This window comes from Thunnus maccoyii, chromosome 22 (genome assembly GCF_910596095.1).
Source record: "Thunnus maccoyii chromosome 22, fThuMac1.1, whole genome shotgun sequence".
Taxonomy (NCBI): Eukaryota; Metazoa; Chordata; class Actinopteri; order Scombriformes; family Scombridae; genus Thunnus; species Thunnus maccoyii.
The window spans coordinates 26,859,947-26,876,551 of NC_056554.1; the positions used below are offsets into that span (position 1 = coordinate 26,859,947).

The window sequence follows — 16,605 nt, forward strand, 5'->3', positions numbered from 1 at the left end:
ACCTGTCCCACCTCTCACCTGTCTCACCTGTCCCACCTGTCTCCCTCTCACCTGTCTCACCTGTCTCACCTGTCCCACCTGTCTCCCTCTCACCTGTCTCACCTGTCTCACCTGTCTTACCTGTCTCCCTCTCACCTGTCTCACCTGTCCCACCTGTCTCTCTCTCACCTGTCCCACCTGTCCCACCTGTCTCACCTGTCTCACCTGTCCCACCTGTCTCACCTGTCTCACCTGTCTCCCTCTCACCTGTCCCACCTGTCTCACCTGTCTCACCTGTCCCACCTCTCACCTGTCTCACCTGTCCCACCTGTCTCCCTCTCACCTGTCTCACCTGTCTCACCTGTCTCACCTGTCTCACCTGTCCCACCTCTCACCTGTCTCACCTGTCCCACCTGTCTCCCTCTCACCTGTCCCACCTGTCTCACCTGTCCCACCTGTCTCACCTGTCTCCCTCTCACCTGTCCCACCTGTCTCACCTGTCTCACCTGTCCCACCTCTCACCTGTCTCACCTGTCCCACCTGTCTCCCTCTCACCTGTCTCACCTGTCTCACCTGTCCCACCTCTCCCACCTGTCTGTCTCTCACCTGTCTCACCTGTCTCTCTCTCACCTGTCTCACCTGTCTCCCTCTCACCTGTCTCACCTGTCTCACCTGTCTCTCTCTCACCTGTCTCCCTCTCACCTGTCTCACCTGTCCCACCTGTCTCACCTGTCTCACCTGTCCCACCTGTCTGTCTGCAGGACGAGTCTAACCGCAGTGGGGGGAAGTGGATCATCCGGCTTCGTAAAGGTTTGGCCAGTAGGTTCTGGGAGAACATCGTGCTGGCGATGCTGGGAGAGCAGTTCATGGTGGGAGAGGAGATCTGTGGAGCCGTGGTGTCCATACGCTTCCAGGTACTACTGCAGTACTACTGTAGTACTACTGTAGTACTACTGTAGTACTACTCATTAATACCACAGGAATACTACAGTGAGTACTACAGTAATGTGACTCTTTAACACTGTGTACTCGACTACTCATCACTTTATTAGTGAACTTTGATCTTTTATGACTCTTCGAGGTTTCGACTGAGGAGGGAACGAGATAAATAACAACAAAATAAATCAGTTTATTACACAAACAAAACAATAAACATTTAAACTGAAACTGTCTCTAACAGCAACGTGCTGTTTTAGTCTGTAGGAAAGAGTTCAGTCATCAACAGTTCTCCTCGGTTCTCAGAGAGGTAGGTGCCCCCCCGCCCCGCATGGCTCCACCCCCCACCGCCCTGCAAATAAGACTTTACCCAGACTTACGACTGCCTCCACCGCCACCACACTCAAGGGCTAGAACAACAGCAGTAATAATAATAATAATAATAATAATAATAATGATTATAAAATAATAATGAATATGATAATAATAATAACATCAACAGCAACAAACATAATAATAATAATAGTGTAGTTGATCATATCTGGAATAACGATAGTAGTGATAATAATAATAATTGTATAATTGATAGTATGTGGCATAAATGACTATATTAGTGATAGCAATAATAATAATAATAATAATGATAAAGATATTTAGTTTCTAAACAACAGTAATTAGCCTATACATGTTGGTGATATAATAATATATAATATATATGTATAACTGGGATGAGGGAGGGAAAAGTCAAACAAAGAAATAAAAACAAAAATGAACAAAAAAAACAAACAAAACAACGATGGAAAGGAAAAGTGAATTAAATTAAAAAATAATAATAATAAAATAAGTTAAAAAAAAAAGAAATTGTCTGTTATTGGTTGGGTATGTGGTCTGACATGTGGTCTGATATGTGGTCTGACATGTGGTCTGGTATGTGGTCTGACATGTGGTCATGTACATGGTTCTGGTTTTGGTAATTGATTTGATTGGATTCTGGAGTTTTAGATGATTAATGAATGTGGTCCATGTTTCCTCAAAGGCTGATTTATTGTTTGTTTTGCAAGCTGTTATTTTTTCTATTGAGATGTGTTCTGAGAGTAGACTGGTCCAGTGAGTGATGCGGCAGGAATGTTTGGATTTCCAGTTCTGAAATATTATTTTCTTGGCGATAGTTAGAGAAATCAATAACGGGTTTTTGTGTTTAGTTGGGATTGTGATATGTGTCAAGTCTCCCAGTAAGCAGAGCGATGGGGATGCTGAGATCCTGCAGCCCAAAATACTCTATAGTTAATCTGTGACTGTTATCCAAAATGAAAGAACTGGCTGGTAAGACCAAGTGGCCTGAAAATAATCATCTATGTGACCCAAGGTGCATTGTGAACAGATATCTGTATCGATCAATCCCATTTTAAACATTTTTCCTTGAGTGATGTGTATTCTGTGGATGGTTTTATATTGTATTAGTTGTAAATTTGTATTGGTAGTCATGGAGAAGATGTTTTTATTGATTTGTATCCAGAAATCGGGGTTGAGAGATAGAGCCAGAGGTTGGGAGTGTTATGGAGGTGTCTGACAATGAAAGAAGTTTGTAAATTTTTGAAATTATTCTTTTGGGGTTTGTAATTTTAAAGATTTCTTTGCTTAATTTGGAAGGCTGTAATGTGTTATTGGATATGTTGATTTTAGGTTTAATAATGGATTTTAGTTGTTGGTATTGCAGGAACTGGTCTCTCCCAACCCCATACCTCTGGATAAGTGTACTGAATGATATGAACTGGTTGTTTTCAAATAAGTGGTGGAGGTGAGTGATTCCTTTTTGGTGCCATGATGGAAAGTGAACAGAAGTGTTGTACAGCTAGAAGTCCGGATTGTACCAAATCGGGGTGAACCTACATGGTGCCAGTGATGATTTGGTGATTTTGTGGTCTTTCCACCAGGCTGTCAGAGTTGAGGAGATTGTGATGTTCTTGTAGTAATCTTGTTTCTTGATTGATTGTGGTAGGAATGGGAGGTCTGTGAGTGAGGTGGTTTTACATTGATTTTGTTCTATCTGTAACCATGGTGTACTGTAATTATCTTTATGGATCCATTTGAATAAATATTGTAGTCGATTTGATAAGAAGTAATGAAGGAAGTTTGGTGCTTCCAGGCCGCCCTGTGGTTTTGTGCTTTGTAATGTTGAAAGTGAGATTCTTGGTTTTTTATTTTTCCAGTAGAATTGAGTTGTTAAAGAGTTTAAAGTTTGAAACCAGTTGTCAGTGGGGGTAATGGGAAGTAATTTGTGGAAGGGTTTTCATTTTAACTGTTGCAATGCGTCCAATCAGAGTAAGTGGTAACTTGGTCCAGCGTTTAAAATCATCTTCTATGTTTTTCAGCAGAGGGGTGTAGTTGAGGTTAAACAACTCTGACAGCCTGGAGGAAATATTAATGCCTAAGTATTTGATATTACCAGTGTGGACTGGGAGAGAGGGATCTCCCAGGCATTTACGGTCAAAGGTAGGATAGTGGATTTGTTCCAGTTTATTTTACAGATTGAGGAGAAGTTGTTGATTATTTTGAATGTTTCTTGTAATGATGTGAAAGGATCTTGTAGGTGTAATAATAAATCATCTGCATATAAGCTAAGCTTATGTTCTGAATCAGTATATTTATTTGATTTTATTGTTTTGTCGTATGGCTGTAGCGAGTGGTTCAATGAAAACTGCAAATAGAGATGGAGAGAGTGGACATCCTTGTCTGGTTCCCTGGTGGAGTGTGAAGCTTGGTGAAGTGATCCCGTTTGTGATAACTGTGGCTCCAGGTGAAGTGTATAGTGTTTTAATCCAGTGATCCTGTTTGTGGTAACTGTGGCTCCAGGTGAAGTGTATAGTGTTTTAATCCAGTGATCCCGTTTGTGGTAACTGTGGCTCCAGGTGAAGTGTTTAGTGTTTTAATCCAGTGATCCTGTTTGTGATAACTGTGGCTCCAGGTGAAGTGTTTAGTGTTTTAATCCAGTGATCCTGTTTGTGGTAACTGTGGCTCCAGGTGAAGTGTATAGTGTTTTAATCCAGTGGATGAATGACTCTGAAGCCAAACCTGTGGAGGATGGAAAATAGAAAAGTCCAGTTTACTCTGTCGAATGCTTTTTCTGCGTCCAGTGATACAGTTACGGTTTTGTTGTGTTTTTGCTGTGATGTATTGATCAAATTAAAAAGTCTATGGATATTGTCTGAAGTGTGTCTATTTTTGATGAAGCCTGTCTGGTCGGGATGGATTATAAGTGGAACGACCGTTTCTATTCTGGTTGCCAATGTTTTTGTAATGATTTTGAGGTCTGTGTTAATTAGTGATAGGGGGCGATAACTGGAGGGGTGGGTTGGGTCCTTATTGGGTTTTAACAGTAATGTCATTAGGGCAGTGTTCATGTGGGTGGGTATAATGGAGGTAGTTTTAATTTCTGTAGTTAATCTAAAGAATAGTGGTGATAATATGTTCCAGAAATGTTTGTAGAATTCTGCAGGAAAACCGTCTGGTCCAGGTGATTTATTGTTTGGCATTTAGAGCAGAGCTTTATGTAATTCTTCGAGGCTGAGTGGTGAATCTAAAAGGCTAAATCTGATGGTACGGTTGGTCCAGATTACTTAAAAAAGTGTCTATTTCTGATTGACTGGGTTTGTGATTTGAGGAGTAAAGGTTGCTATAAAATTTATGAAATATATTATTGATTTCTTGTGGATTATGTGTGACTGTACCTGAGGAATTGAGTATGGATGGGATTATTGCTTTTTCTTTTTTGAGTTGTAATAGATTAGCCAAATATTTACTTGATTTATTATTGTACTGACAGTTTTCATATTTGAGCTGTTGGATAATGAATTGTGTTTTCTTGTATATGATGCTTTCCAATTGGGTTTTAAGTTGAGCTAATTCATTTTGCTGGTTAGTTGGTGTGTTAGGTGTTTGATTTTTGTCTCTAAGCTAGTTTCTTGTTCCTGTTGCTGTTGTTTCTTATGTGATGAATATGAAATGATTTTTCCTCATTATATTGATAACGATATTGATGACTGTTCTTCCTGTTTCCCATAAGAGTGATGCTGAGATCTGTGGAGAGTCATTCATCTCCAGAAAGGACGCCCACTCTCTCTGAATTAATGTGATGAAATCTGGATCCTCCAGGAGTGATGTATTGAAACGCCATCTCGTGGGAGACTTGATATGTGTTTGAGTTTTTATTGATAAGGAAACTGAAGCGTGATCACTGATTATGATGGGATGGATTGTGTTTCCTTGGATGTGCTGGGAGAGTGAATTACTTACAAGAAAGAAGTCAATTCTGGAGGAAGACTGATGGAGAGAGGAACAATATGAATATTGTCTGGATGTTTTTCATTCTCCAACTATCGCCAAGTCCAAGTTCCTTCATGTATTGTTTAATAACTTCAGTTGAGTGCCAGGTTCTTGTGTTACCGCGTGTGCTAGAGCCGTCGGTTGTAGGATTGATAACAGTGTTGAAATCTCCAGCTATTATGATGTTTGCTGAATTGTATAGTAAGGAGAAAAAATGATGGAAAAAGGATGGGTCATCATTGTTAGGGCCGTAAATGTTTGCAAATGTGAATGTTGTTTGATTAATAGATGCATTAACAATGATGAATCTTCCTTGTGGGTCAGTGATGGATGAGTTATGGATGAATGGGATGTTTTTATTGACTAAGATGGAAACTCCTCTTTGTTTTGTGTTGAGTGTGGATGAGAATATTTTATCAAATTGTTTGAGTCTAATATATTATAATTCAGAGTTTGAAAGATGGGTTTCTTGCATAAAGCATATATCAGCCTTGCAGAGTGTCTGCATGGTTGTGTGTTTGGTTTATCTTGTTTTGAATGAAGCATAAAGAAGAAGTCAGTGAAGGAGGGTGGAGGAGGAGGGTGGTTGCTATAACTGCCTTAGACTGTCTAGACATAACGGTGAATGGTGACAATAACATAACGTGTGAACATTAACACACACACACACACACACACACAAAAAAAAATGAAAATTACGAGAGAGAGAGGTAGATTTTTTGACTCTTCTGTAAGGTAACGCAGGCGGTTTCCTTATTACAGAGGAGCGAGGTCGGGAGTGAGGCTCTCGGTCAGATAATCAGGGTTTTTATAGTTAGATGTTTGAGTCTATTATTGTATTTTCAGAAGAGCCATGGTGTGATTTTGGAGTTGTGAAATAATTGTCCGTCGATATACAGTTTGTCCACTATTATTGATGCACGTCTGTTGTTTTGTCTGTTTCTTTGAGAATGGGCTACAGTACTTTCCGGCGTTCGTTTATTTCATGTGGGTTTTGTTCGTTGAGTCTAAATGATGTTCCTTTGAGTTCCCTTCCTCTGCTTCTGACCAGTTCTTTTTGTTTGAAGTGTTGGGCCGGAGTCCTTTGGTTGATGGTTGTGTGAGGCGGTGTACTCTGTGGAAAGTGATGTTTTGTAGTGTCGGGGGGATTTTCAGTTGAGTTTTCATGAAGTTTTTATGAGGTTTTCTGGGTTGTCGGGTGTTTGTTCGGAGATGCCAGAGAAGATGAGATTGTCGCGCATAGAACGGGTTTGTAAATCCAACAGTTTCTTTCAGAGTCTTATTTTCTTTGGAGATGGCATGTATTTGTTCGTTGAGAGTTTTAACGGTGGTTTGTAAGTCCTGGTTGGTTTTTTGTAGTGTGACGATGTTGTGGTGGGCAAACTCCAGGCTATTGCGTATGTCTTTAATCTCTTCGTGTAGTGATACTAATAAGTCCAGTTTTTTGTTTATGCTTGCTAGCACACTAACCTCATCTTTGGTGGTTTGTAGATCGTCTGTGTCCGTTGAAGAGTCTGTCTTTCGTCTGTTGGTGCTGGGTTTGGCTGAGTCTGGCTCCATGTTGATCTGCCGGTTGTAGTAGTCGTCGATGAATGCTTCAAGATCCGTTATGTCCTCCACTGTAAGAATGTAGTGGTCCGGGTTGGTGGTGACAGATGATTGATGTAATTTGAAGCAGGAGGTGTTTAAATCTTTTGTAAATCCTGTAAAGTTAACGTGTTTACTCAGTTCATTCAGCAACAGGTCGCCACCATGTTAGATCTCGCCTCCGATGTCCGACTATCGCGGTGTTTGCACTCACACTGCCATCCGTCCTCGAACTTGTGTGTTTGTGTGCTTGTGTGTTTCCTATATGAACTTAAATGCATTCACATCTTACATTCAGCTGTTTGTCTTCTGTGAAAACCAGCTCCTGCCTCGTTACTACACGAGGGAAAACATCATGGAGTTTGTGGAGTCACTATTCAACGACTGCTCATGTTTACATTCTCTTTTGTAGTGAAACAAAATAAAACAAATAAACAACAAATAAAACCATTTCTTCACTCTAACATAAACATCTCTGGTTGGTTTATGGTATTCATAAGATAAAGAACATGACAAAAATTAATGCAGTGATCTAAAAAAGTAACGTAATATGGACGTTTACACTTGGCTAATTGCTAGCTTACTATGCTAACTAACTATGCTAACTTAGCACATCAACTCACCAGAGATTCACAGATTAATCCCAAAAGCAGGTACATCCACGTCAAAATAATCCTCCGGCCTCGCTGCCAACAACACAGTAAGAAGGAAATTAAACCCAAAGTGTCTCAACAAAAACCTCCTGGTGTTTATGGAAGCTCATAAATATTTCCCTCCAGATGTTTCTCTCAGCAGCGCTCGTGTGTCGTCTCTTTCTCCGTTATTTTCCTTCTTGCTCTACACACAATACAGCCTGAAACACTAGCGCTGCACGGTGCTGGAGCTCCCTCTAGTGACCAGCGGTCAGTACTACCAGTACTACAGTAACACTAGTATTACTACCAGTACTACAGTAACACTAGTATTACTACCAGTACTACAGTAACACTAGCGCTGCACGGTGCTGGAGCTCCCTCTAGTGACCAGCGGGGGGATCACCACAAGTAACGTTACCGGTCATTTAATGGAGGTTACAACTACAACTGTACTGATACTACCAGTACTACAGTAATACTAGTATTACTACCAGTACTACAGTAATACTAGTATTACTACCAGTACTACAGTAACACTAGCGCTGCACGGTGCTGGAGCTCCCTCTAGTGACCAGCGGTCAGTACTACCAGTACTACAGTAATACTAGTATTACTACCAGTACTACAGTAACACTAGCGCTGCATGGTGCTGGAGCTCCCTCTAGTGACCAGCGGGGGGATCACCACAAGTAACGTTACCGGTCATTTAATGAAGGTTACAACTACAACTGTACTGTTACTACCAGTACTACAGTAATACTAGTATTACTACCAGTACTACAGTAATACTAATATTACCACCAGTACTACAGTAACATTAGTATTACTACCAGTACTACAGTAACATTATAACTCTACTGATACTACCAGTACTACAGTAACACTTACTGTACTGTTACCACCAATAATACAGTAACACTATAGTATTACTACCACTACTACAGTAACACTATGCGTTCTATTACTACTGATACTACAGTAACTCTAAACACATTTTATTAGTACTTATACTACAGTAACACTATATGTGTTCTATTACTATTGATATTACAGTAACACTACAACTGTACTGTTACTACCAATACTACAGTAACATTATGTGTACTGTTAATACCAATACTACTGTAACACTAACCGTACCATAAGTACCGATACTACAGTAACACTATAACTGTACTACCAATACTGTAGTAACACTTACTCCTCGATTACTGCCAATACTTCAGTGCCACTATAACTGCACTGTTACTACTGTACTGTTATTACTAATACTACAGTAATTGTACATCTAAGGGTTTTGTCTGTGTACTTGTCTCTCTGTCAGGAGGACATCCTGTCGATCTGGAACCGGACGTCCAGCGATCAGACGACGACATCCAGAATCAGAGACACTCTGAGACGAGTCCTGAACCTCCCAGCCAACACCATCATGGAGTACAAGACACACAACGATAGCCTCAGGTACTACTACTACTACTGTATACTACTACTACAGCAGTATTACACCATCATGGAGTACAAGACACACAACGATAGCCTCAGGTACTACTACTACTGCTGTATACTATTACTACAGCAGTATTACACCATCATGGAGTACAAGACACACAACGATAGCCTCAGGTACTACTACTACTGCTGTATACTATTACTACAGCAGTATTACACCATCATGGAGTACAAGACACACAACGATAGCCTCAGGTACTACTACTACTACTACTGTATACTACTACTACAGCAGTACTACACCATCATGGAGTACAAGACACACAACGATAGCCTCAGGTACTACTACTACTACTGTATACTACTACTACAGCAGTACTACACCATCATGGAGTACAAGACACACAACGATAGCCTCAGGTACTACTACTACTGCTGTATACTACTACTACAGCAGTACTACACCATCATGGAGTACAAGACACACAACGATAGCCTCAGGTACTACTACTACTGTATACTACTACTACAGCAGTATTACACCATCATGGAGTACAAGACACACAACGATAGCCTCAGGTACTACTACTACTACTACTGTATACTACTACTACAGCAGTACTACACCATCATGGAGTACAAGACACACAACGATAGCCTCAGGTACTACTACTACTACTGTATACTACTACTACAGCAGTACTACACCATCATGGAGTACAAGACACACAACGATAGCCTCAGGTACTACTACTACTACTACTACTACTGTATACTACTACTACAGCAATACTACACCATCATGGAGTACAAGACACACAACGATAGCCTCAGGTACTACTACTACTACTGTATACTACTACTACAGCAGTACTACACCATCATGGAGTACAAGACCCACAACGATAGCCTCAGGTACTACTACTACTACTGTATACTACTACTACAGCAGTACTACACCATCATGGAGTACAAGACCCACAACGATAGCCTCAGGTACTACTACTACTACTGTATACTACTACTACAGCAGTACTACACCATCATGGAGTACAAGACCCACAACGATAGCCTCAGGTACTACTACTACTACTGTATACTACTACTACAGCAGTACTACACCATCATGGAGTACAAGACACACAACGATAGCCTCAGGTACTACTACTACTACTACTACTACTGTATACTACTACTACAGCAATACTACACCATCATGGAGTACAAGACACACAACGATAGCCTCAGGTACTACTACTACTGTATACTACTACTACAGCAGTACTACACCATCATGGAGTACAAGACACACAACGATAGCCTCAGGTACTACTACTACTACTACTACTGTATACTACTACTACAGCAGTACTACACCATCATGGAGTACAAGACACACAACGATAGCCTCAGGTACTACTACTACTACTACTGTATACTACTACTGTATACTACTACTACAGCAGTATTACACCATCATGGAGTACAAGACACACAACGATAGCCTCAGGTACTACTACTACTACTACTACTACTGTATACTACTACTACAGCAGTATTACACCATCATGGAGTACAAGACACACAACGATAGCCTCAGGTACTACTACTACTACTACTGTATACTACTACTGTATACTACTACTACAGCAGTATTACACCATCATGGAGTACAAGACACACAACGATAGCCTCAGGTACTACTACTACTACTGTATACTACTACTACAGCAGTACTACACCATCATGGAGTACAAGACACACAACGATAGCCTCAGGTACTACTACTACTACTACTACTACTGTATACTACTACTACAGCAATACTACACCATCATGGAGTACAAGACACACAACGATAGCCTCAGGTACTACTACTACTACTGTATACTACTACTACAGCAGTATTACACCATCATGGAGTACAAGACACACAACGATAGCCTCAGGTACTACTACTACTACTACTGTATACTACTACTACAGCAGTACTACACCATCATGGAGTACAAGACACACAACGATAGCCTCAGGTACTACTACTACTACTACTACTACTGTATACTACTACTACAGCAGTACTACACCATCATGGAGTACAAGACACACAACGATAGCCTCAGGTACTACTACTACTACTACTGTATACTACTACTACAGCAGTACTACACCATCATGGAGTACAAGACACACAACGATAGCCTCAGGTACTACTACTACTACTACTACTGTATACTACTACTACAGCAGTACTACACCATCATGGAGTACAAGACACATAACGATAGCCTCAGGTAATACTACTACTACTGTATACTACTACTACAGCAGTATTACACCATCATGGAGTACAAGACACACAACGATAGCCTCAGGTACTACTACTACTACTACTACTACTGTATACTACTACTACAGCAGTATTACACCATCATGGAGTACAAGACACATAACGATAGCCTCAGGTACTACTACTACTACTACTACTGTATACTACTACTACAGCAGTATTACACCATCATGGAGTACAAGACACATAACGATAGCCTCAGGTACTACTACTACTACTACTACTGTATACTACTACTACTACAGCAGTATTACACCATCATGGAGTACAAGACACATAACGATAGCCTCAGGTACTACTACTACTACTACTGTATACTACTACTACTACAGCAGTACTACACCATCATGGAGTACAAGACACACAACGATAGCCTCAGGTACTACTACTACTACTACTGTATACTACTACTACAGCAGTACTACACCATCATGGAGTACAAGACACACAACGATAGCCTCAGGTACTACTACTACTACTACTGTATACTACTACTACAGCAGTATTACACCATCATGGAGTACAAGACACACAACGATAGCCTCAGGTACTACTACTACTACTACTGTATACTACTACTACAGCAGTATTACACCATCATGGAGTACAAGACACACAACGATAGCCTCAGGTACTACTACTACTACTGTATACTACTACTACAGCAGTACTACACCATCATGGAGTACAAGACACACAACGATAGCCTCAGGTACTACTACTACTACTACTACTACTGTATACTACTACTACAGCAGTATTACACCATCATGGAGTACAAGACACACAACGATAGCCTCAGGTACTACTACTACTACTACTACTGTATACTACTACTACAGCAGTACTACACCATCATGGAGTACAAGACACATAACGATAGCCTCAGGTACTACTACTACTACTACTGTATACTACTACTACTACAGCAGTACTACACCATCATGGAGTACAAGACACATAACGATAGCCTCAGGTACTACTACTACTACTGTATACTACTACTACAGCAGTACTACACCATCATGGAGTACAAGACACACAACGATAGCCTCAGGTACTACTACTACTACTACTACTGTATACTACTACTACAGCAGTACTACACCATCATGGAGTACAAGACACACAACGATAGCCTCAGGTACTACTACTACTACTACTACTGTATACTACTACTACAGCAGTATTACACCATCATGGAGTACAAGACACACAACGATAGCCTCAGGTACTACTACTACTACTACTACTACTGTATACTACTACTACAGCAGTACTACACCATCATGGAGTACAAGACACACAACGATAGCCTCAGGTACTACTACTACTACTACTACTGTATACTACTACTACAGCAGTACTACACCATCATGGAGTACAAGACACACAACGATAGCCTCAGGTACTACTACTACTACTACTACTACTGTATACTACTACTACAGCAGTACTACACCATCATGGAGTACAAGACACATAACGATAGCCTCAGGTACTACTACTACTACTACTACTACTGTATACTACTACTACAGCAGTACTACACCATCACGGAGTACAAGACACACAACGATAGCCTCAGGTACTACTACTACTGTATACTACTACTGTATACTACTACTACAGCAGTATTACACCATCATGGAGTACAAGACACACAACGATAGCCTCAGGTACTACTACTACTACTACTACTGTATACTACTACTACAGCAGTATTACACCATCATGGAGTACAAGACACACAACGATAGCCTCAGGTACTACTACTACTACTACTGTATACTACTACTGTATACTACTACTACAGCAGTATTACACCATCATGGAGTACAAGACACACAACGATAGCCTCAGGTACTACTACTACTACTGTATACTACTACTACAGCAGTACTACACCATCATGGAGTACAAGACACACAACGATAGCCTCAGGTACTACTACTACTACTACTACTACTGTATACTACTACTACAGCAATACTACACCATCATGGAGTACAAGACACACAACGATAGCCTCAGGTACTACTACTACTACTACTGTATACTACTACTACAGCAGTACTACACCATCATGGAGTACAAGACACACAACTATAGCCTCAGGTACTACTACTACTACTACTACTGTATACTGTATACTACTACTACTGTATACTACTACTACAGCAGTACTACACCATCATGGAGTACAAGACACACAACGATAGCCTCAGGTACTACTACTACTACTACTACTACTATTGTATACTACTACTACAGCAGTACTACACCATCATGGAGTACAAGACACACAACGATAGCCTCAGGTACTACTACTACTACTACTACTACTGTATACTACTACTACAGCGATACTACACCATCATGGAGTACAAGACACACAACGATAGCCTCAGGTACTACTACTACTACTGTATACTACTACTACAGCAGTACTACACCATCATGGAGTACAAGACACACAACGATAGCCTCAGGTACTACTACTACTGTATACTACTACTACAGCGGTACTACACCATCATGGAGTACAAGACACACAACGATAGCCTCAGGTACTACTACTACTGTATACTACTACAGCGGTACTACACCATCATGGAGTACAAGACACACAACGATAGCCTCAGGTACTACTACTACTGTATACTACTACTACAGCGGTACTACACCATCATGGAGTACAAGACACACAACGATAGCCTCAGGTACTACTACTACTACTACTACTACTGTATACTGTATACTACTACTTCTGTATACTACTACTACAGCAGTACTACACCATCATGGAGTACAAGACACACAACGATAGCCTCAGGTACTACTACTACTACTACTACTACTACTACTACTACTACAGCGGTACTACACCATCATGGAGTACAAGACGCACAACGATAGCCTCAGGTACTACTACTACTACTGTATACTACTACTACAGCAGTACTACACCATCATGGAGTACAAGACACACAACGATAGCCTCAGGTACTACTACTACTACTACTGTATACTACTACTACAGCAGTACTACACCATCATGGAGTACAAGACACACAACGATAGCCTCAGGTACTACTACTACTACTGTATACTGTATACTACTACTACAGCAGTATTACACCATCATGGAGTACAAGACACACAACGATAGCCTCAGGTACTACTACTACTACTACTGTATACTACTACTACAGCAGTACTACACCATCATGGAGTACAAGACACACAACGATAGCCTCAGGTACTACTACTACTACTACTACTGTATACTACTACTACAGCAGTATTTCACCATCATGGAGTACAAGACACACAACGATAGCCTCAGGTACTACTACTATTACTACTGTATACTACTACTACAGCAGTATTACACCATCATGGAGTACAAGACACACAACGATAGCCTCAGGTACTACTACTACTACTGTATACTACTACTACAGCAGTATTACACCATCATGGAGTACAAGACACACAACGATAGCCTCAGGTACTACTACTACTACTACTGTATACTACTACTACAGCAGTATTACACCATCATGGAGTACAAGACACACAACGATAGCCTCAGGTACTACTACTACTACTACTACTACTGTATACTGTATACTGCTACTACAGCAGTACTACACCATCATGGAGTACAAGACACACAACGATAGCCTCAGGTACTACTACTACTACTACTACTACTACTGTATACTACTACTACAGCGATACTACACCATCATGGAGTACAAGACACACAACGATAGCCTCAGGTACTACTACTACTACTACTACTGTATACTACTACTACAGCGGTACTACACCATCATGGAGTACAAGACACACAACGATAGCCTCAGGTACTACTACTACTACTGTATACTACTACTACAGCAGTATTACACCATCATGGAGTACAAGACACACAACGATAGCCTCAGGTACTACTACTACTACTACTGTATACTACTACTACAGCAGTACTACACCATCATGGAGTACAAGACACACAACGATAGCCTCAGGTACTACTACTACTACTGTATACTACTACTACAGCAGTACTACACCATCATGGAGTACAAGACACACAACGATAGCCTCAGGTACTACTACTACTACTACTACTACTGTATACTACTACTACAGCAATACTACACCATCATGGAGTACAAGACACACAACGATAGCCTCAGGTACTACTACTACTACTGTATACTACTACTACAGCAGTACTACACCATCATGGAGTACAAGACCCACAACGATAGCCTCAGGTACTACTACTACTACTGTATACTACTACTACAGCAGTACTACACCATCATGGAGTACAAGACCCACAACGATAGCCTCAGGTACTACTACTACTACTGTATACTACTACTACAGCAGTACTACACCATCATGGAGTACAAGACCCACAACGATAGCCTCAGGTACTACTACTACTACTGTATACTACTACTACAGCAGTACTACACCATCATGGAGTACAAGACACACAACGATAGCCTCAGGTACTACTACTACTACTACTACTACTGTATACTACTACTACAGCAATACTACACCATCATGGAGTACAAGACACACAACGATAGCCTCAGGTACTACTACTACTGTATACTACTACTACAGCAGTACTACACCATCATGGAGTACAAGACACACAACGATAGCCTCAGGTACTACTACTACTACTACTACTGTATACTACTACTACAGCAGTACTACACCATCATGGAGTACAAGACACATAACGATAGCCTCAGGTAATACTACTACTACTGTATACTACTACTACAGCAGTATTACACCATCATGGAGTACAAGACACACAACGATAGCCTCAGGTACTACTACTACTACTACTACTACTGTATACTACTACTACAGCAGTATTACACCATCATGGAGTACAAGACACACAACGATAGCCTCAGGTACTACTACTACTACTACTGTATACTACTACTGTATACTACTACTACAGCAGTATTACACCATCATGGAGTACAAGACACACAACGATAGCCTCAGGTACTACTACTACTACTGTATACTACTACTACAGCAGTACTACACCATCATGGAGTACAAGACACACAACGATAGCCTCAGGTACTACTACTACTACTACTACTACTGTATACTACTACTACAGCAATACTACACCATCATGGAGTACAAGACACACAACGATAGCCTCAGGTACTACTACTACTACTGTATACTACTACTACAGCAGTATTACACCATCATGGAGTACAAGACACACAACGATAGCCTCAGGTACTACTACTACTACTACTGTATACTACTACTACA

The 16,605-nt window shown here is 40.7% G+C and overlaps 1 protein-coding gene across 1 annotated transcript in view; it reads left to right on the forward strand.

Annotated features, from left to right (window-relative positions):
- Positions 1–16,605, forward strand: part of eif4e2rs1 (eukaryotic translation initiation factor 4E family member 2 related sequence 1) — an 86,419-nt gene that overhangs the window by 5,266 nt on the left and 64,548 nt on the right. The window contains exons 5-6 of the mRNA XM_042400758.1: positions 741–893; positions 8,785–8,921. Coding sequence (XP_042256692.1) covers positions 741–893; positions 8,785–8,921 — 290 coding nt within the window. The remainder of the gene's footprint in view (positions 1–740; positions 894–8,784; positions 8,922–16,605) is intronic.